Raw genomic sequence first — 23,379 nt, 5'->3', positions numbered from 1 at the left:
CTAAAGTGATTACATAAACACTTTTATATCGTGATTAACTACGAGTATGTAGGAAATACACAATACTGGATCTACGCATCTTGTTTTTAGGACTTTTCTAACTGCATAAGTTCAATATTTCATTTTCGAATCGCCTGATAACAGAACGTAATACAGTAATGCAATTCAAGTTGAAGGTTTTATCTAAAATATTTATCTCGACGTCGAATCTTATCAAAGAGATTATAGCTGCTGCAGTACTAACAAATATTCTGAGTGGTATCGGGAACTTTCTATATCCTATAGCTATTAGGCAACAATAAAGTATACAACTCTACGTGACGTGATAACGTTGATACGAGTTTACGTGATGATCTTCATAATGATTGTTGTCCTTTAATATGATTATCGAACAAGATATCAGATTTTATAGTAGCTTTTACATTTTGTATGAGGTCATAAATATTAAGCGTATTTTTATTACACGTAATTTTGTATGAATACCTATATATGACACACCCGCGTATCGCACGTGTGCCGATGCATGTAACCAGTAGAAATTAGTTCGGCTTATAGCTCGAAAACCCATTTTGTCCTTGTGTCCATTTAAATAAGGAAACTTTAATGAAAAGAACGTCCTGAATTTTTTTTGTCAATGTACTTGCTTACATGGTTATCACAATATCTTGTTTGTATGCACTTAAAATACCGCAAAAACATGCGCATTTGTTTAAAGAAATATCGTGGGTGCGATGTGATTGTCATGTTTTTTGTGATTTGGCGTATCAGATACAAAGCCAATCATTACATTAACTAATTATGATCATAACGTATGGACGTGAATGAGCAAGGGAAGTTTGTAAGGATACAACAAGTAGCGTTCTTTGGTCTCTGACGACCCCTATGAGAAAAAGGCGTGATATTATGTATGTATTATGTACGGAACACAGGAAGATGTACTCTGGAATGGAAGTTGCTGTTGCTACTAAAGGAGTAATATTTGTCTCTGCACTTCGTCTCTATATCGGCTCTTGTCAATTGCTTTTAGATAAATTTGACGTTTGGACTTTATGTCGAGCAATGTGAGGTTATAAAATGTATGAAATTTGTAAAATATCCTAATAAAAAATAATTATAGGGGGGATTTTACTTAACGCGTTTAACAATGGTTCAGCCTATCCACAAAGGAAAAGAAATAAAATGGAGTTAACGAAAAATTCTTCAAGGAGCCATTTAAAATTTGCTCCTATAAAATTAATAGTTATTGAAAGTCGAGGAGAATATTGGCGAACAGTGATTTTTGCAGTTTTTGTAGGTATATCTCATGTAATGATTGGGGCCACAGTAATGGCATCTTGTATGTACGCTCTACGTGCGAAAGATATCCATGTCTGTCTATGTACTTTGGCGGTAAGTTATCATTTTTAACATGAAGAAACGGAAAAAGCAAGGGAAATGCTCAAAGATTAACAGTATGACACCCATCCCAAATGATAGCATAATGGTCCACAATTACATGGTGCTGGGATCCTAGTCATATGATAGGAAATGTTTTTATGGGTTTATGTGATGAAATTTAAATTAAGATGTTCTGTATAGATATAATGTATATTTGCTTTTTTTACACTGCAGGGATCAAAAGCAACTTTTTCTTAATATCATTTAATATTCAATTTACCAATTTCAGTATCAATTCTTCTCGGCACAAGCGATACTAAGCCTCAGTTACATGAACGGTTGGTCGGCACCGTTTCGTCTCACTCATAGAAAGTGCACTCACATAGTACTGCAGCTGTGCGGCGTCACTTGCGCAGGCATCGGCATGGCTGCTATATTTGCATCGAGAGGATTGACTTTAAGTATTCATAGTACAACAGGTAATTATCTTTGTATCCATAATGATGTAATAGTAGGTTGTGCTGACTAACTCAATATTACATGTAAGGTGGGTACATGTAAGGCTCAAATAAAGCCTATTCCGTACCAAAAAAAATACGAAAATGACACGTTTATTGTACGGAGAACCGCGTTTTTTTATTTTAATATGTATAATTGTTATAGCGGTAACGGAAATACAACATTTGTGAAAATTTCAGCTTCCTGGCTATTACGGTTTATGAGATACAGCCTGGTGACAGACGGACAGACAGCGGAGGCTCAATTAAAGGGTACAGTTTTTGCCCTTTGGGTACGGAACCCTGAGAATCATCAACTCCGCAATACTTAAAGCTTTTATAACCATTTTCCTCTTTTCAGGTTTCATCACAGTTGCTCTTACGTTAATATGCGTAATTACGGGCCCGCTTGGTCTTCAGCAAGCCGGCAAAATTAAAATACTCCACATGAGCTTTGGTCTTCCAACTTTTATCACGTCCTCTATCTGTCTGTGTTTCGGTTTCTTCACCGAAGAGTTCAAAGAATGGGCTGATCAACCATTCGTGTATATTTTAACAGGTTTCGTAATTTGTTATACATTGTGCATTTTTATAACAACACTGATGAAATGCGTGTTGAGACTAAAGTTCTAAGGTCTAAACCAAACTGCAAGTGTGTTTCTATTATATGCTATGGCACAGTTTGCGAGTTTAATTTTTCGGATAGAATATAGCAGAGGTTTTTGTTGCTTGTATTAGGTTATGCAGCAATCAAATTGTTATTTGATTGTAGTATGGCTTGACGCGCTTTGACGCTGCACTATCAAAGCAGATGTTGGCATGTGCGTTCTTAACGCAATTACGTGTAAACGATGCAATTTTTAAATCACAATCGAACGCTACACGTTACATAAAACTCAATGCAGCATGTAGTTGCAAAACATCAATCTGCTGAACTATAAAAGTACCGTGTTAGCAATCCCCATATACATTCCCATTCCGTGAAAGTGTCACAAGATTATGTCGCTTTGTTTGTTAGACATCGAAGCAAGAATGCATGGACGTAAATCAACGGGTTACTACACTTACTACTACAACTACACAGTATTGTGTCCTTCGTAAGACCACAACAATATTATACCAACAATAATGTAGTGCATTTAAGCAATTTGCATACAATGCAATCAACAAGTCGTTTGCCGTACAATAATTACGGCTACGTTTATTTATCTGCACTAGTTACAGGTTACCTCTCTAATAAACTCTACATTCTAATAGTTGCATATGATTATCTAATATTTTATAAATAGTTCGTCCTTAAACCTTACAATAATATTGCGCAATAAATTTCCAAAAATAAATTGATCGTCACTGTGCATTTAAAGCTGTCAAAAGTGTTGCACAATTTAAGCCCTAAACAAAAGTAAATATTATTATTGTGCAATATGTACGGCAATATTATTTATCGACTTAACATCGTGTCAATGAAGTGTGTATGTAGCCCTAGTGTGTATAAGAACTGTGTGATTTAAAAGTTTTCCAGGTTTTTAAGAATAATTGGATATAAGACAGGTATTGACTGATAAACAATTTCAAGAAACATACGTTTCACACAATCAGTTTCAGATTAGCGCTCCGCACCCAACCAGGATGCAAAAAAGAATATCGTAATGATATAACTCATTAATAAATGAAATATTTTGCAGCTGTATTTAATGTACCTACGACACCAAAATATACGGAAATATTGAATGTAAAATCGTATGCTGATATATTATTGACGAGTTCCGAAATCAGGTAATTAGGTGATTGGTATTATGAGATTATATCTACCTGATAACTTAGTTTTAAAAACACAAGACTTATCGCAAAAATAAAGTATTATATAATAATAGCAAGGACAACATATTTGTTTCAGAGTTTTGTACATAATTGTTAAGTTTTTCCCATGATTGTACTAGCACTTTTAGTGAAGTGCATTCTCCGAAAGACATCATTTTTATCGTTTAAGCTGTAAGCAAATACGATAGACATTTTAATCTGATAAGGGCAAAGGGTTTTATTATTACGATAAGCGGTTGATTGACCGGCCGCGACGTAATGTAAACAATCACTATGACAACTGTATGAAAATGCATTAGAAAGCAACAGCACATAAAAAGCAGCTTTAAAAATTGTAAAAGAAAAACATTTAAGGTACCTTCTGATGTTGATCCATATTTGAGGACAGAAATTTAAAATTCATTAATTTCAATTGCACAGAATTAAAAATATAGACGCGTCCTTTGGTTTCTTTTTATTAAACTTCAACAATGAAAATAAGCCCTAGTGATTTATGCTAAATAAGAACGTTAGATGTATTTGGCATCATAAACAACCCAGTATGGTATACAATGTAATTGCAGTATTGTAAATAAACATAAAAAGTGAATACTCGTTCGATTCTTATTCACTAATAATTTATAATCGCTTCTGCATCAGCGTAAGCGTATATGCAGATACAATAGAAAACTAGTTTCTGTTTTGCAAAATAGTTTCATTATATTCTTTGAATAAAGTCTTCGAATATCACCGAGCAGCAAGGAACGTGGACACGACTGGAAAAAACTCATAACTAGTTATTTTAAAATTACACGCTGTTTCTTAGACAAACTTTTACCGCATTTAACTGCATTGCAGGGTCTTACACGACCAACCAAGTAAATATAACGTTGATTTTCAGGGAAACATTATTTGGTCGCAGTTATATGTCACGAGCCTCCGTTATCTTCGATCTCTATTTCTTACGCAAGATTTGTCCAAAGTAATACATTGCATATCGAGCGTAGGTAACAGAGGCCGACGATAAATTCTCTATAGAGTGTTAGCACTTAATCTTGTTAGTGTCATGAGAGCGTTTGATAATGTAATATCGGCATACGTCATGTCGCACCGTTTGTGGATCCGTGAAACCGCCGATAGAATACGAATAATGTCGCAGTGGGCCGCCGGTCAAAGGTCCGCACACTCCTGCACATAGTGTCGCATTTATCAAAAGATATGGTCGTACATCTCGAACATTAGCAATGGCAACAATACTCTATTCCAGAATGTGCGTATCGAAGGCCATTAGTCTTCTCCGAGTTTCCTTTATATGTTTAGATGCCATAAAGATAGTTGGTAGCGCACCGACTAGTTATCCGCGGTGATCGCTTACCTACCTGTCCCAATCGAATTTAACGATATCGCTTTTTGTTTTTCTTAAGCCTCCTTTATTTATAATGAATTTATATTGTTGCGATACATTTTTAAGTGTTTGCGTGTGCAAAAATGTGCGAATGAAAGATAAAACGATGGTAGTGTATAAAATTTTAAGTTTTATGATTTATTCATATCGTAATACTGTAATCAATCATCATTCAAATTAGACATTGGATTGATTCTTTTAGAGAATATCAGACTTACGGGATTATGGTATTAAAAGAGAACAGGTGTTATTATATTCATATTTAATTGTCAATTAAAGCATATGGTGTCTTGTTAAAGAAGTACAAAAATATTTTATGAAATACGTTATACGTTGTTTTATACATGCTTTACTTAAATGTACTAGTACTTACCTAACATATTATAAATTATCTTAAACTAATTTTATTACATCTATAAGAATGTTACTTATATTTGGCATAGGCAGGCGAAAGACTAGTAAATTTCTTACTTTTTTAACAATAGGTTAGAAAACTGGTCAATAATTTCCTGTGCATTTAAATCACGAAACTTCACCTAGACTTTTACAAATATTAATTGCTTCTAATCTTTGTGAAGAATGTGATAAAGGGATCAATGATGATGATGAAAGTGAAACAAGACACGAAGCCGATGAGGGTGTAAGCCATTGCATCACCGATCCAGCCTCTGAAGGAACCTTTTTCAAACCCGTAGCAGAGGGCAATGCCGGCTGTGACGAAGCCAACGATACCGAAGCAAATGTGGGTCAGCTTTGACAAGTTGGCGGGAAGGCGGAGAGATCTTCGCAGTTCGTATGCCCAGAGAGATGTGAGGCCGTTGACCATGGACACCACTGTGAAGACTAGAGCCACGAGCGCTGTGAAACGAAATGTTTATAAATTAGTTGAACAAAGTATGTAGAGAAACAAGATATTCAGGAAATTCTATCTTCTTTTTCCAATCTGATAACACAAGAACAAAGCTGTTTTTAATTTAAAAATGCCGAGACTATTATCCACTGAATGTGTTACCCAAACTCCCGTCTTAATTAAGATTTGATAAACTAAATCACCCAATAACTATTGCTCTATCCAGGAATAAAACCTGGTACTACCTTGCTACATGCGTTATCACTTAAACAATAGAAGCGGTTGTATTAATTCTATATGTCGATTGGGATTCCCTGAAACCTAGTTTTCGTAATCAATATAAAACATCTGGATAACGTAAATAAACAGCTGTTGATAACTTAGAATCCATTGAAGTGTGAATTGATTTGCAAAACAGTAAAATATGATAAATGGTGCGGTAAATACATAGTATTGTTCTTATTGTTACGTTAATTTGCTTATTCTATATGGAAACATGTTGATTTAAAATTATTTGTTATGCACCAAACAAAAGTACTTAAACCACGTGGATACTAAAATCTGCAAAGTATTTATTATTTATAATATTTTGTGTCACATAATGTAATGCGATCAGTGATCACTCATTATATTTTATCTTTTGTGGTATCACGCGGACTCACAACCAATGACAAATAATCCACGCTCGTGTTAATCCCCGACTCATTTTAACTTGTTTTATACAACTGCAGCATAAACATAATAGTCGCGTAAGTGTCGGTTTTACCACCATACAGATGGTCTCTCCGATAGATAAACTACATACATAATATCACGCCTTTTTTCTGTAGGAGAAGGCAGAGACTAAAGAATGCTTCTTGGTACCTTGCAAACTTATAAATAAATGAAATTAAATGACTTATTAACTGATCGATAATCCAAATTATAATACTTTAGAGCTACCACCTTGACCTGCTACCAGTTGCTTTAAATTCAATTAATGATTAACTTTACTATGGTTCTTCTATAAGGTAGCTACCACACATACAAGCGTAATCACAGCCTTACCTACGCAGGCCTACCAGCTCGATTCTCTACTACTATCGACTACCGACAACCGACCTGTCATCCAGAAATTTTGTATGAAAATCTGATCAGCGCCTCTGACGGGTGTCGTAGGAAATGTTATGGCAGTACATTCTAAATGTCAAAATTTCGAAAGCTAGCCGGTTGTCGGTTGTGCTCACCGGCCGGTACACGATCTGTGAGTTAAGCAACCGTTGGCGCGGTCATCCTATAGATGGGTGACCGCATAGTGGTATTTGAACTGAGCGTCTCCGTGCTTCGGAGGGCACGTAAAAAGTCGGTCCCGGTTGTTCTCAATTAAGATAACAGTCGTTAAGCCATGTCAAAGGCCTCTCGGGCGGCTTGAACAACTTTGAAACTAGGTTGACCACTAACCATACGATAGATAGATAGATAGTCGGTAGTCGATAGTGGTAGAGAATCGAGGTACTGTACTTGTACGCGAGACACCGTGAGTGATGGTAGAACAGTATAACATGTTTACTCAACAGTGCTTTAGCAAAGGTGTGGATAAATATATTTAGTACTCACCAAACTGTCCGTGATAAGTATTCCAATGCACGCTCTTGTCTAGGATCTTGATGAAGCTGCCAGCGATGGCAAGTCCAGACCCGACGATCTGAAGAATCCAATGTGCTCGTCTTTTGTCCACCAGCCTCAGGTGCAGTGACCAGCCGTTATTTGGAGACAAACTGAGGATGGCTTCAGCCATAAGGAGTTGATACTGTGGAGATCAAAATATAATTGTTAACAATTGAAAAATATTATAAAGAAAAACAGCTATAAATACGAAAAATTTTCTAGGTACATTTCAGATATTAAAAACCAACTTTTGAAATAAGGTTTTAAAAAAACAATATTTTTTATGTAAGCAAGTTTAATTTAAACATATGTCAATGGCCTTTCGTTCGGCTTAAATAACTTTGACACTAGGTTGACCACTAACCACCCGATATAATAGAAGAAATAATTTTAAAAAATTCTAGAGATGTAATTAAAAAGTTGTCCAAAAATTATTATAGTAAATATATTCTTAATTCAATGGTAGAAAGTATTTGTTAAAAATTAAACAAGCATTCGAGTTCTTAAAACCGTTCGTTTACGTGATTATTATGCCCTTATTATACATATATAGATATGTTTAAAGAACTGGAAGGGCAACGAGAGATGATAAAATATTTTAAGATTGGACCACCCAGGTTTGTCGTAAAACAAACATTTGCTAATTGCATTTAATTTTGTTTCAATAAAGAAAGTAATTAACGCAGAACCATTTAAACTACCTAATAAAAGATTTTACGAGACATATAACGACAGGTTGATGACTTTAGTTGTATTTAAAATATAATTACACCAAGAAAATGACAATTACACGTATTTAACAAGATGTTAACTTGAAAAATAAATATAATAAAACAATGTAACTTGTTTTAAAATAAACGCTTTATTATTATTTTTTTCACTTAAATATCTTAATTTAACTGTCATCACTCATCATATTGTTTAAAGAATATGGTAAGACTGTTTTTTTAAACTATTATCCATCAAATTCGGAATAAATGCACATTCCACACATTCTTTTAGTCAACAAAGCAAATACGAAAAATAAAAATACACTTACCCCTAGGACACATAGCACAATGTGTATAGGCGTAGCTCCGATAGGTAATCCATTTCTGAACGAGAACATCAAAGACCCACCGACGACAATCCCTATTAGAACATGAGCCAACAAATTCAATGATGACAGAAAAGTCTTCAATTTGTATTGATTTGATGACAACGTAGACCCCCCGTTAGACTTCGAAGCCCCATTTTCAGTCCCATTCATATCCATGATGTATAAAATTTAATTTAAATTAATATAAAAATAAAAATCCTAACTCCTAGTTTGGATTCCCGTCAGAGAATGAAACCGACAGCCGATGACATACACATAATAATTGTAGATAAATTATCAGAGACTAGCGATATGATATGACTTTACTCGCCATCAGTAGATGTATTCTTACAAACGATATAGTATGAGAATGCCAATGCCAAGGAAAAAATCTAAGTCACGTTCCTAAAGTGTGTTTGTAATGGCGTGTGTGGTGAATTGTATAGTGAAGGAAACACATGATTTACATGACGATACGAGACGATAACTTATCGATATTATAATGTAGACGTAACTAATATTATTTTTGATACGATAATGCATTACGAAAAAACCAAAAATGTTACGATAAGATTAGATATATGTAATGGAACTATGTTCATAGGTATCAATATTTTATGGCAATTGCTCATTGTTATGTAGCGTAAGAATGCTGTAAATAGTTTACAATATTGTTCCGCTGTGGTATCGATAGGCATGAATTAGCTTAGATTACGATGTGTCGTATCCGTTAACAAAATAGTAAATACCTTTTCTCAATACTGTAACAAAATCTAGAATTTTCTTTAAAAAAACAGTGTGTTTATTTTGAGTTGATATTCAAGTGATCTTGATCTCAAAATAAATATCGCCGCGGCGACCTAAGCCTTCTGAGATATAAAAATGATAAAGTGCAGGGCGAGACACCTGTCTTCCGATATCAGTCATAGTCCTAATTCCAATATAATGCATTTTGGTATTTTTTTAAACACAAAATTTTTCTACGTGACCTGAGTATTAGTGGTCTAAAACTGCGTCGTTATCAAAGCTAATGACTACTTTGGGAACGTGCACCTATTTGGCATATTGCCGAGAAGCTTAGAGACGGTAGGTGCACTTTTAAGCTTAGTTTGTTTGCACACTTTGGTTATAGAATAGAAGTAAAAATTAAATCTGGGTCTTTAGTGTTTATGCAGTGAGTATAGTTTAGTAAAAACAAAATACAGACTATTAATGTATAAAAATAAGTAAAGTAATTATTTACAATACTACATAATATTATATAGCAGTGATAGCCGAGTGGTATAAGATGGCACCTCCCACGCAATTGCTTGACGGTTCGAACCAGTGGCAATGACTTGTGTATTAAAAATAATAACATTAACACTCTTGCTCTCACGGTGAAGGGAAACATCGTGGTAAAGTCTTGACTACATTGCTGTCCTTTAAAAAAATCTTGAGGGCATGCAAAGTCCTAAACTCGCACTTGGCCAGCGAACTGAAGGCCCAGCCCCGAATTAGGGAAGAGACCCTTGCCCAGAAGTGGGACAGCCATGGGTTACAAATAAAGCTTAAACAAATCGTCCACTGTTATATTTACGAGTACGATAATTTTCATGGCGCAGTAACATACATCTCCATGTAAAAGTAACATCACTTCGTAAAGAATTATGAATAGACTACAATTTGCGATGTAGTTTTGTTTCCTGTTTTTACCATTTGTAATTAGTTCTTTACAATTCTTGGTATTATTATTTTAATTTATCTCATTTACTTTGCGTGTTGATTCGTCACTGCTAGATAATTTGTGATGGTTTAGTAAATTCTATTGTACAATAATTTTAATATTCAAAATATATCTATACGTTTCACATGGATTCACGTTCTCTGACTTATTTCATAACAATTGTATTTTTTTCGATTTCTAACACCAAAGACTTAATCAACCTGCACAGGCACCTAACAACCAAAGACGATCGGGTTTCGGAATTTTCACACGGAAAATTAACTCAGTGTATTTTTTTGGAACTAATACATCCTACATGACAAGATGTATGAATTAAGTAAGGGAAATTTTAAAGATTGTACCAAGTGATTCTGGTCCCTGCTACCCATATTGGAAGAAAGCGTGATTTTATGTATGTATGTATGTATTTCCAAACGAATTACATAGATATATTTAATTGTTGTAGGCACATTTCGCACACAATTTACTGCTATATTATCTCAAACCATCATTCGGCCCAGAAATCAATGGCATAGTTTCCGATACAACCATTAGATACAATTCAAAATCAAGTCCGAACACGATATCGAAGTGTAAAACGCAAATACAATTTATTAAACCGATACGCTACATGTCGATACAGAACAAATTGCTGCGTGCGTTGCTCACGCGCAAGTGCACTCGATTATCAATTAATGTGTCGATGTCGTGACGTACGCATTACTCTGACCCACAATTACTACCATAGATAGTATAGAAACCATAGTGTTCTATAAGCCATGGAACACGTTTTGTTGTTACCTCTCATTGAATTCGATTGCTACTTTATTTATAATGTGCTATGATTTTATCAAGGTACAGTCATTTTTGAGAAATTGGGTTACATATAAATGGTAGTAGATGAAATCAAACACAAATGTTTATTTTGGACAAATTACGACAAAAGAGAGACAAAATAAGAAAGAAAATTTACGGTATTGCTGCTGAAAACGTTGCAGCAATATTTTTATGTATTTGTTTGAAAGTTCCCCATGACTTGTTGCTAAGAATAATATTTTAGGATATTGTAAATAAAACTAACAATTTTATCAAAAAATATTTTATGATATTTACATCATAATATGATGTTAATTAGTGATGTGACGTATTGAAAGACTTGTAATAATATGTAATGTTAAATTATGAAATAAGAACTGAATTAAAACGATAAAAAGACCTATAAATTTAAGTCTTAGCGTAAAATGTTCATACCTTAGATGGAAATATCTTTTAACACACATAAATACTTCACAATATTTACTGTAATTTACAAACAAATAAATGATTTTCGTCTACGTGATTTATCACGAAAACAACTAGTGTTTTCAGTCTACCGTTACAATCTCATTCTGCGGATTGTACTTCATAATTACAATGATACTTCTAAGAAATGACTGTAGTACATACAATGTAGATAGTTGCTAGGTACTCCCTAACGATAACTAACAATCTCTATTGTATTGTTGGTTTGTTTGTCGTATGGTTAGCGGACAACCTAGTGTCAAAGTTGTTCAAGCCGCCCGAGAGGCCTTTGACATGGCTTAACGACTGTTATATTAGTAGGCAACAGCTGGGACCAACTTTTTACGTGCCCTCCGAAGCACAGAGACGCCCAGCTCAAATACCACTATGTGGTCACCCATCTATGGAATGACCGCGCCATCGGTTGCTTAACCCACAGATCGTTTACCGACCGGTGAGCGCAACTGGCTATGGGCGCCTATTGTATTTAATTTATCTTAATCAGTCTGTTAATGACAGTATTTTGTACTATACTTGTACTTGTATTGTGTACGTGTCAAGTGGGTATCAAGAGGCTTGATTACTTTGGTATTTTTGTACACTTCTGTATCGCAATTTTCTATATACGTTACTGTCTAGTAGCGCACTTTAAAGAGATTTTCTACTTGCGGTATTAACTGATAGCCTGTGCCTATTCAAAAAATTAACTGCCTCTGTGGCGCGGTCGGTAGTATATGCGACTGCGGTGCGAGAGGTCTCGGGTTCGAATCCTGGGTCGGGCCAAAAAGTCTTTTCTGAGATTTTCTGTTAAGAATTTCTTAGAGATTGCCCGGAGTTGGGAAGTTGAGGTCGAAGACCTCCGTGCCTCGGAGAGCACGTAAAGCCGTCGGTCCTGCGCCTGACCTCTCACTGGTCGTGTCGGTTATCCGTCCCACCAAACTATGAGAGTGATGGAATAGAGAGTGTACCTGTGTATTGTGCACACACTTGGACACTATAAACAAAGTCCTGCACAGATGGCCAGTTTCAATGAAACTGACCGCCGTAGCCGTATCGGCTAGGAGGACATTATTATTCAAAAAAGTTTAAAAATTGTTAGTAATTCTGGTGATAATTATTTCTGACAATATTTCCCAACAGCTAGGTACTCGACTGTGGATAGTCAATAATGATAGAAAATTTTCGCCACGTGTAGAAATTCTGTGAATAGTCAATAATGGTAGAAAATCGCCCCTGTCTGTAGAAATTATTTAATTTCTAAGTAAATATGTCAGGCTGTTTCGTACTTGAGTAAAAACACAACTAACCTAATTTTTATTTCAGACGAAGTAATTTTCTTAAAGCTTTACTCAATATTATTATTTTAGTACTATATGTATATTTTTTACAAATCATTAAATTTTATTAATTAACTTGTTATTTTTTTTATTTTTTGTTTTTGTTAGCCCTTGTCAGGTGGCATGACGATTTAGTGGCATTTGCGGGTCCATCGTGGCGAAGCATGTCACAAGATAGACAGGTTTGGAAGGAAAGAGGGGAGGCCTTTGCCCAGCAGTGGGACACATAAAGGGCTAACTTGTCAATCTTTTAACTATAGAAAGAAGCATATGTCGTCACTGAAAATAAAAAAGCTATGCATATTTTATTACAAAATTGAACATAAATATAAATCTAAAATTACGACTAAAACAAAACCATACACTGCACATCATTATTCAATATTACATGCAAATGAATGCAGCCATAAATATTACTAAACCATGTAAGTATAATCCAATTAACTTAAATATACATTTTTATCTGCTATAATATTATAATTTGGACTAAATAAGCCATTGATCATACACCGACAGGCAATTATGATTATTAAAATAAGTATTTATTATAATTTATTAAATTCTGCCTTTATAATGCCTTTTCAATTCTAATAAGTTCGACAGTTATGATTTGTGATAATGTTTGACTAGATTTTTAATGGGTTAAAAATGACTCATGATGTAGAATTTTCATTCTCTTATAAAATGATGAAAACTATATGTTACTATCTCATATTTATGACTTAACTAAGGTATACACAAGTTATATTATATGAAGCTAATTTCTAAACAAAGCGTCGTTACCATGTTATGCAAATAATTTATTAAAAAATAATGCTAAACACAATATCTAATTAAATTAACAGTCACTTATTTACCTACAATTTAATCTCAATCAGTCCACATAGTCTATACCTTTCATTCATTTGTTTACATAACATTTACGTTTTGTAAAATGCACAAGGGTTCACTGTAGCCAACTACCTACCTTTTGTGTAAACAAGTCTCATAATATTCCAACATTCAAATATCTACATCTACTTTTCTAACCTAGTCTTAATAAGCTTAATGAATTTCTTACACAAATTAACTAGAGGATTGATCAAGACCATCAAAGTGAAGATTCCCGTAATAGAAATAACGCCTAAAGCGACGCTGTCACTTGTCCACAGTTTGAACATGGTCTTGTTGAAGGCGTAGCAAAGGCAGGCAGAGGCTGATGCGTAGGCCACGATCCCAAGGACTATGTGAGTGATCTTTGAGAGGATTGGAGGGATGAAACGCCGCAGACGGTGTGAGAGGAGAGATGTGACGCCGTTGATCATGCTGATTATTGTGAAGATCAGTGTTACTAACCCTGGAATTTAAAACAGGTATAACATTAGCATTTTGCTGTTTACAGGTAAATTGCTTTTGAGCTTAGGGATTGCTCCCATATTAAGAACTCATGGTCGTACACCGGGCAGGATACTAACATTGTCGGTAACATTCTTTCCTACACACACCATATTATTATAATCACTAAAAGGGAGTTAACTTTACACATCAACTAACGTCAACTTTGCCTGGCTCGTCAATCGAACCCCCATCACCGAGACCACCGATAAATATTAGATTATTAAAAGCGTGATTACTTGCATTTCCAAAATTCACGTAATTTTACATATAGGAATTTACGAAGAGCTTACCAAATTGTCCATGTAACGTATTAAAATTAACATCCTTATACACCATGATGATGATACTGCCAGTTAAACCAAATCCTGAACCGATCACTTGCAAGATCCAATGTACTCGTCTTTTATTCGCTATACTGAGGCTCGACGACCACGTGTTGTAATGAGTCATACTCATAATTGATTGGGTCATTATCAGCGTGTACTGGAATTAGAGAAACATGAATATGAGATTTTCGTTTTATATCGTTTGTACGTCATTTGGGCCAAGTATCATGCAGTCTCAATCATTCTTCCGTAGTAAAGAATTAAAGCAATCGCAAGGTACAGGTAACTGTTGAGTGTTTGACCGTATTTTAATGAAGTCGTGAGGGAGATCTTCTGGGTAAAATTGAAAGCATCTTCATTATTTCTATAATTATTTAATTATGGATATTTGATGAAAGGATTCAGTGCCAAGAAAGCAATTAAGTACCATTTCCGTTTTTGTACTACTAAATGTTTAACATTTATTGCAAGTTATACATATTATTTAAACTAGGTGAGTAATAGGAGATATACTAATAAATTATAACACATGTTATGCGTTCATTGGCGTCATCACTAAGATGCCTATCTACATCATTGATAAAATTTCACACGATGCATGTAAATTATCGCTACTAGTGGAAAATTATTACTAATCGCAGTTATATCCGCTTTCGTGTATTTAAGGTAAATTCAAGAACCAGTAAATTATTAACAAAGTAGTCTTCTGTTTTTGTCAATATCAGTTCAGTGGTAAAATCGCGAAAACGGATAGACGAACAGACATTTCCATTCATTTTATAAACTACTAGCCTTCCGCCTGCAGCTTTGGCTTTCCTAGTGGAGTTTCACCCCTTCGGAGGGAAATTTCCAAGGATCCTCCCTTAGTGCTCCTCTACACTTCCTTAGAAATTTTCATACCAAATTTCAACTCTCTAAGGTCATTAGTTTCAGCTGTGCGTTTTCCATCGGTCAGTTACTCAGTAGCGAAAGAGTTTTATATTATGTATATTGCTAGCACATAGTTACATCCGTGCGATTAAACTATATCAAAAACCGAGTTAGCCTTATCAGTCAAGGAGGTTTAACGGTCACACAAGATTAACAGTTACGCTTGATTAAGAACCTTATCACTGGATTAGCTAAAAATTGAAAACTCCTTGAAATTCCAGTTATATTATTACCAATGATAAGGCGGTGTGAGGTGTCGATGTATAGGAACTGTATGCGGATACAAGAGATTAAGAAATAGTTTTATGTTGCGAGATAAGCTTTGAACGAAGGTTAATCTATGGAATATATATCTTTGGTAGTAACTAGCGTGAATTCGCATATACAGTCATTTAAAACTATATTTGATGAGATGTGTATTTTATATCTTCCTAGTGTGACAGTAACAAATTATGGTTTGAAAATGATGTTAAAAATTTTATGTGGTGAAAGTTTTAATTTATCAATTACTAGCTGACCCGCGCAACTTCGCTTGCGTCACATAAGAGAGAATGGGTCAGAATTTTCCAAGTTTTTGTAACACTTTTTTAATGTTACTCTGCTCCAATTGGTCGTAGCGTGATGATATAAAATATGCTTTTGTTTCACGAAAAATATTCTTAACATTATTTATATCTCTTAATATAACGAAGTCGCGCTAAGGCATATCCGCCATTAAAACAGTTGCCATGACAACGGAATTTTGTTTATTTAATGTCATTATAATATTGATTATGCGCGACTTCGTTCGCCACCTGAATTTTCCCGGGAAATGCGTCATTTTCCCGGGGTAAAAAGTAGCCTATGTCCTTTCTCGGGTATCAAAGTATCTCCATACCAAATTTCATGCAAATTGGTTCAGTAGTTTAGGCGTGATTGAGTAGCAGACAGACAGACAGACAGACAGACAGAGTTACTTTCGCATTTATAATATTAGTATGGATTGTTATCCAAAGCAACTTTTTATGAACGTCGATGTTTCATTCAACAAGACTGTGCAATGTGCATAATGTGTAAGGGATTGCATTATTGAAATTCATAATAGGTACTTATGTTGCAATGCACTAAATTAACAGAAAATGTAACCTTTTACAGAAAATGTTGCAGATTGTCTGTAGAAGTCGCTATAATCTGCAACATTTTCTGTAAAAGGAAGGTGTATCAGCAATTGCATATGAAAAGAACATTCAATGCTACAAAAAGAATACCTAAATAAAAATTACATCTTTCTTTCAAGTACTTACTCCAGGCACACACAGCAGTATATGTAGCAGAATAATGTCCTCCGGAACCGAAGTAGCATTGTAATCCAATTTTACGGCGAACAGTAACGAAATCCCCACTATCATTCCCAACAATATATGAACTAAAACATTGTATGACGACAAAATCGTCTTCACGAACACATTTTCTTCCAAAACAAACATTGACTCGGCCATTTTGAAATATCACTTCTTAAACAACTCACTAAAATAAATATAATGTCCTAAGAGAAAATTTGAGCGAAATTATTTATTACTTAGTCTGATGACGTATTTTATTAGCGAACTCTTCAATCGTCCATTCTGAAGTGCCAATAAAGCTATATCCGAATGAAATTTATAACTCAACGATCATGAAAATAGTAATGAAAGATTATTTCCCTTTTATCAGGATCCGTTGATTAAATTATATCGTGATATTTATAGCTGATAAATTAATCCGAATCGTGTCACGGACGGAGACATGAAACTGTCTTTAAATGAGTGTTGCAACTGTGCTTATACATCTATTTTACTTGATTTCAAGTCAAGCACCATGAAGAAAAAGGAAAAAAAAAATACCAATTTTGCTGCTACGTTCAATAATATTCATATTAAACAGCCGGTATTAAATCGCGAAGACAATTTTCGGGGTAGTATTTTGTATTAAAACCAAACAGCCATGTACCTACTTATAACTTAAATATATTTTCTGTATACTTCTAACATGTCTTGAACTGTGTACATTTTAATTAATACACTTCATATTGAGTGAGGTTTGAAAGGGCCATTGAAATATAGGTCAAGAGCGGTTTGCATATTTAACGCTAACCGTTTCGGGTCTAACCAATGGAGTTAAGCTTCTTAGAATGTGACTGTGGGTTAACTCATAAGATTTGGCGATAGTATTAGGTCGGGGAAAAAGTATTTTCGCATTATAGTATGTATGAACTTGTAATAAATTTTTTTCTCTACACAAAAAAGCTCGATATTTGGGTACCTCACGACCTTACTGAAGGAAACCTAATGAACGGTGTACTCATTTGTGATTCTTGAACCCAAAGAGATTTTATTACAAGTTCATACATATTATAATGCGATAGCCGAGTGGTATAAGTTGACACCTGCCACGCCAGTGGTCGCAGGCAGACCCGAGGCAACACACCAATGACTTTTCGAAGTTATGTGTGTATTAGAAATAATTATCACATGCTCCAACGGTGAAGGGAAAACATTGTGATGAAACCTTGTATGTCTAAAAATTTGTTTAAAACATTTGTTGAGGGCATGCAAAGTCCCCAACCCGCACTTGGCCAGCGTGGTGGACTCAAGGCCTAATCCCTCCCTCATTACGGGAGGAGACCCTTGCCCAGCAGTGGGACATTAATGGGTTAAATTTATTATTATTTTTTATTTTATAATGCGAAAAGACTTTTTCCCCGACCTAATATTTATTAACCTACTTATAGTCTTGCAATGTAATAGAGAGCCTTGTATCCTAGATTCGCTACTGGCAAAGGCATACAACATTCAGAATTTAGAATATCAGTGACTAGTAGGCTTTCGCAGCTTATAGTTACCTTTCTGATATTTTAAAAATACAACCAATTTACAGGAAAACAATAGTTTTTATCTATTTTTGTACATTTGTTTCACACATGTTGCAGAATCCTAGCAGTTTTTGGATTATCTCTTATCAGCTTGCAATATTTTTAGGTATGCAATGTATTATAATAATTGCAATTGATGTCATATCAATATGAAAAATCAATATTAACGTTAAAATTAATCACACTGATATCACCCAAATATTTAACGTATGACAAAACAATATTGTGGGAAATTTTTATCATAGTTGTAAAACATTATACTGTACAATATCCTTGCGATATAAGACGTTAATGGCTTTACCGGTACTTTTTATCATTGAGAAAACCCTTGTACATCCTTGATTTGTTTATCATGTTATTTTTAGCCTTTTGCGAAGGTGTAATAACATAACACTTCTATTAAACAATGGAAATATTGTTAAAACAAATAATATCATATTACTAGACAATGAAAAAAATGTACATTTATTATCAGTTTATGTAAAACGGCTTCGCAAATTTCAATAAAAATTTCCGCGCATGATTCTTTCTTGGGAATTTTTTATAATAATAATATCGTTTTTGATAGGCGTAGTGCAAACACGATATAAACCAAGAAAAGAAGCCATTTAAAGATTAAAATAGCTATTTAATTTTCTACGGGCGCTTGCGTTATCGCTGCCACTTGAAACTTAGACCATAATATATTACATTTCGTATTTGGAATCGAGATAACTATTACCAGTGTCAGGAATAGGTGTTTGTAGCCTGAATTAATATAACTTAGTTCCCATTTAAGACCTGAAACGGTAAGTACAAAAGCCTATCGAAATTTCAAACTATTGCCTTGATATTTAAAACTTTCACTTTAGGCAGTAGTGTTAAGTACAAGCCAAAAGGGACGTGCTTATCTGAAAACATTTTAACACTATCAAATATTAACCTTTTGGACTATCTTTGTAAATAGTCATACATTTTTATACAACTTGGGAACTAGTATGCCGTGTAAAAAGCAGAAACCATGTAATACGACATAAGAAAGTACTATGTCCATTGGACTTTAAATTATCTCAAATTATCGGCAAGTGAATGTTTTATGTGAATTGGTGGGATCGTTTTCCTCTAAGGCCTCTATCAGGACAGATAACCACATCCCGTAGAGAACCGTAAAAGGTAATTTAGAGGTCCTATCAAAGGGATGGTGCCATGAAGAGTGATATTAGTAAAAATAATCTTCTCCGCTGTCCTTGGTGAAATTTTCAGTGTAATTGAAGTCTCTGTGAATAAAAAATAACCGATTAAATATATTGATTCATAACTTAAATATCGGATAAACAAAGTCTATTGCTATAAGATAAAATGAGATAAACTTTCGACAGATAACAATATTAACAAGACACTTAAGTTTATTAAAGCCTTAAAGTTTCCTAAAACCAATTACGTTGAAATCAATCCATTGAACAGCTCGATAATTTGCTTGTCGAGAGGTTTGATAATTTAAAATGTTGTAAATGAAGGTTCGCGTATAATATACGTGTAATATAGGCCAATATTCGTCCATGTTTGCAAATGTTTTCCATAATGAAATGACGCACGTTCGGACAACGGCGGGCCGAGGTCCAGGGCTATATAATAAACCGGCATCGGTCAGCACAATTAAGGGGTCCCATTTGGACCTTTGCTAATGGAATTAAATCCAATTAGATTTTAGGGTTACGAGGTGAAGTTTGCCGACGGTAAACAAATGGCTTTCTATTACGGGATACACCTGCTGTTCAGACTATTTGTCCAGAGATAAATGTGTTGCCACTCGTTAAAACGGTTTGACGTTTTTGCCATTAATTAGTTTTATCTTAATTGCTGCTTGCCTGCAGCGTATTGTGTTGAGCGTTTGTTCTTGATACTTCAGAGAAACAGGTTTTAAGATCGCACCTTATAAGATTTATAGTTATCCTTCCTTTGTGTCGTTTCACCGAATTTTCTTTTGCAGAAAACGGGCGGCTACCTGCCTGCTTGTTAAGCACTTTAAACAGATAGTTAAACACTACGAGGACCCTTCAGTGGGTTCCCTTAACTATGGCAATTTGTACAATTATAGGAGTTTGAAAGAGGTTCCTGTTTCGCCATGTGTAATCAGACTATATTATCGTTGTTTCCTGTTGTATAAAGCATAATCATATATAATAACATACAATTGTTATGTCTCTAAAACATTAGTTGTATTTCGAAATTATCCCTCACTCAGCTAATGTATGTAGGTAGACTGGGTCCAGCCGTTTTAGGAATTAGATTAACACTATTCCCCTGTTGGACAACGACAGATGTTCGAACAAAGTAGTACACAAATGTTTGCTACACGTGCCGGACATAAAACTTTCGTGTATTTAATGAGTTGGCAGTCGAGTGCTGACGAATGTAGACACATCGTTACGTACTCCCACAAACGGAATATCGCGAACATATCGCTTTGACGCTCGCAACTTTTTCTCAACACAAACATGACTGGATAAAATCAATCAGAATCCATCTCACGAGTATCTCAGATCAAACACGCCAAGTGTTCCGAACTTGTTTGGCTTAGAGCGTGCTGGTTGCAGCATATTCGATAAAATCCATGAAAGTTCCCCTTGCGAGAACATTTTCTTATGCTACAACGTTTCTTGCTACGTGCGGTTTTCGATCAAAGTTTTCCGTTTCATCGTCTACAGACAAGTGGGAGTTACGACCAGGCATCTCTTCGCAAAATGCCTTGTCTGAGAATATCTGAATTTCGTATTTATTTTGAATGTCGTTCTGATTTTCAGGTTAAAATATGGCTGTCGATTTCGCAAGTTTAATTCAGAATTCTAATTTTAGTGTTTCCTCTCGGGATCTGGTTTCAAATATCAGATTAAAATTATTCGTATCACAGTAATTTTGTAACATTGGCGTAAATTAAATGAAGCTGTATAATATTTGATACCATTTTTTGTCGAAATTGCTATGTTTATAATAAAAAGTGAGACCATATTTTAGAAAAAAAATTAAATATTTTTTTCAAACCCCTGATTCTGCAGAGATGCTCTTAAATCTAGATGTACTATGTACCATACCCGTAAAGAGTAGCTGACTGAGCAAATTATGTACCCCTAAGTCATTACGGCGAAGAGGCGGACATACTCTCGGATATTGCCCATACGTAAACAGTTATAAATGTTGTAAGTAATTTACGACAGAATTCCCTTGATCCAAGGCGAAAAATTCAATAACATAGAGACATTTGTTAACGCAACAGGACCGACTTTCATTTGCCGGTATCTCCCCTAGGCACTTAAGTTTACATTAAACTTGTCCAAGCGCGAAATTGATCTTTTAGTGAGGGGATCCCTCAACGAAAATATAAATTGCCACGCGATGCTATTGATATTACGTTCCGATGTAGAAATTTGGATCCAAATTATTTGCTTTTTGCTCTTGAACCTTGTAAGTACGGAGACAATGGTACCCTAACGCACACTGCCTTAATAGTTTAAAAAAACCGTCCACCGCTACTATTAGGCGTCATTTTTAATCAGAATAAAAAAATGTGTGATCATTCGTGGGTTTGATTTTAACCTGTTCCATGAAGTTGCAAGTCATTTCTGTTTCTGATTTTTAGTAACAAATACAAAAATAAGGCTTTGTATCTCAAAATTCGTATGAAAGGAGCTGAAATTCGTCGTATTTTGCGTAGAGAGTTTAGATATTTTTAGCTGTGGTTATAACTCAGTAGGTAAATTTATTCCGCGTTGCTACGAGATGTATCACGTAAGAGAGGCTTGTAACAATACCTACTTAATTAATACCAAACGCAAACATACGTGGATGAGCGGAGGAATAATGAGCTTTTTAATTAAAAACCTACGTCGATATAAATAGAGTATATATAAAATAACCGTCGTTGGATTACATTTGAAAATGTTAAAGTACAACGTCAGGTAGATAAGGGTGGGTGTAATAGGTGAGGAGAAATATTTCGATTTCCTTAAATATATGCAGGCAGCGGATTTTAGGCGCGACATTGATATAGAAATAAATGAAAAGACAGAGGTCTTTAGGAGAACTGTGCCTCGATTCTCTACTACTATCTACTACCGACAACCGAACTGTCATCGAGAAATTTTGTATGAAAATCTGACCAGCGCCTCTGACGGGTGTCGTATGAAATATTTTGGCAGTACATTCTAAATGTCAAAATTTCGATAGCTAGCCGGTTGTCGGTAGTCGATAGTGGTAGAGAATCGAGGTACTGCTCTCCACAACTTTGAATACGAATTTGATCAAAACTGCATCTCACTCTTTGTTGAGTAAGTAATAAAAATAAACAAATAATAATCATAAGGAAAAGAATAAATAAATAACGTCAATATTGCTTCAAAGGCACAATGAAACAAGATCAAGTAAAGTGCAATTCAATTCGTATTATTACAAAGGAGATGAAGACTTTGTAAGTGAAATCGACTGCAGTTTCAGTGAGTTTTATATCAAGATAAAACAAAGCGTTCTGTAATTTAATCTTTAACATGTATTTGTATCCATCTAACTTTTGTAAAATTAAACACGAACCATTGGAGCGAACTACGACCATCGACTATCAACTATTGACAAACGGTTAACGGCAATATTTGTATGTAAACATCTGAATCAGCGCCTCTAGCGGGCTTCGCAGGAACTATTTTTGCACAACATCTAAAATTTTAAACTCTCAGTACTCGATAATATCGATTGCAGAGAATACGCGCTTGATTTGCAATTTTAAATGACACGCTCATTAGTCGATAGTACTGGCTGTAGAAAATCACGCTACAGTTGTGAACTTAGTAAATTCCATTTCAGTCTGACATCTTTGACTTACCCCTCAAATCTGAGCAGGAGTGGTACG

General features: G+C 34.9%; 2 protein-coding genes across 2 annotated transcripts; both read right to left on the bottom strand.

Annotated features, from left to right (window-relative positions):
- Nucleotides 1-5,359: 5,359 nt before the first annotated feature.
- Nucleotides 5,360-8,991, bottom strand: LOC142976997 (transmembrane reductase CYB561D2-like). The gene is made up of 3 exons (XM_076120655.1): nucleotides 8,616-8,991; nucleotides 7,526-7,718; nucleotides 5,360-5,937 (listed from the first exon to the last, which is right to left on the bottom strand). Exons 1-3 carry the CDS (start codon nucleotides 8,829-8,831, stop codon nucleotides 5,633-5,635), a joined length of 714 nt encoding a protein of 237 aa, XP_075976770.1. The 5' UTR covers nucleotides 8,832-8,991; the 3' UTR covers nucleotides 5,360-5,632.
- Nucleotides 8,992-13,250: 4,259 nt separating this feature from the next.
- On the bottom strand, nucleotides 13,251-17,225 carry LOC142977084 (transmembrane reductase CYB561D2-like). Its single transcript, XM_076120780.1, has 3 exons — nucleotides 16,894-17,225; nucleotides 14,645-14,837; nucleotides 13,251-14,313 (listed from the first exon to the last, which is right to left on the bottom strand). Exons 1-3 carry the CDS (start codon nucleotides 17,086-17,088, stop codon nucleotides 13,994-13,996), a joined length of 708 nt encoding a protein of 235 aa, XP_075976895.1. The 5' UTR covers nucleotides 17,089-17,225; the 3' UTR covers nucleotides 13,251-13,993.
- Nucleotides 17,226-23,379: the final 6,154 nt, after the last annotated feature.

The sequence above is a fragment of the Anticarsia gemmatalis genome, chromosome 12, assembly GCF_050436995.1.
Source record: "Anticarsia gemmatalis isolate Benzon Research Colony breed Stoneville strain chromosome 12, ilAntGemm2 primary, whole genome shotgun sequence".
Lineage (NCBI taxonomy): Eukaryota > Metazoa > Arthropoda > Insecta > Lepidoptera > Erebidae > Anticarsia > Anticarsia gemmatalis.
This window is presented reverse-complemented; position numbering and strand designations above follow the sequence as displayed.

Bases quoted from the DNA above. Each gene is read 5' to 3' on its own strand.
- LOC142976997 (XM_076120655.1), bottom strand. From the start codon at position 8,831: ATGGATATGAATGGGACTGAAAATGGGGCTTCGAAGTCTAACGGGGGG. The intron at 7,719-8,615 runs GTAAGTGTATTT...TGATCTCCACAG, and splicing joins TTGTGCTATGTGTCCTAGGG to TATCAACTCCTTATGGCTGA. The intron at 5,938-7,525 runs GTGAGTACTAAA...TTCGTTTCACAG, and splicing joins TACTTATCACGGACAGTTTG to CGCTCGTGGCTCTAGTCTTC.
- LOC142977084 (XM_076120780.1), bottom strand. From the start codon at position 17,088: ATGGCCGAGTCAATGTTTGTTTTGGAAGAAAATGTGTTCGTGAAGACG. The intron at 14,838-16,893 runs GTAAGTACTTGA...CTCTAATTCCAG, and splicing joins TACTGCTGTGTGTGCCTGGA to TACACGCTGATAATGACCCA. The intron at 14,314-14,644 runs GTAAGCTCTTCG...TTTAAATTCCAG, and splicing joins TACGTTACATGGACAATTTG to GGTTAGTAACACTGATCTTC.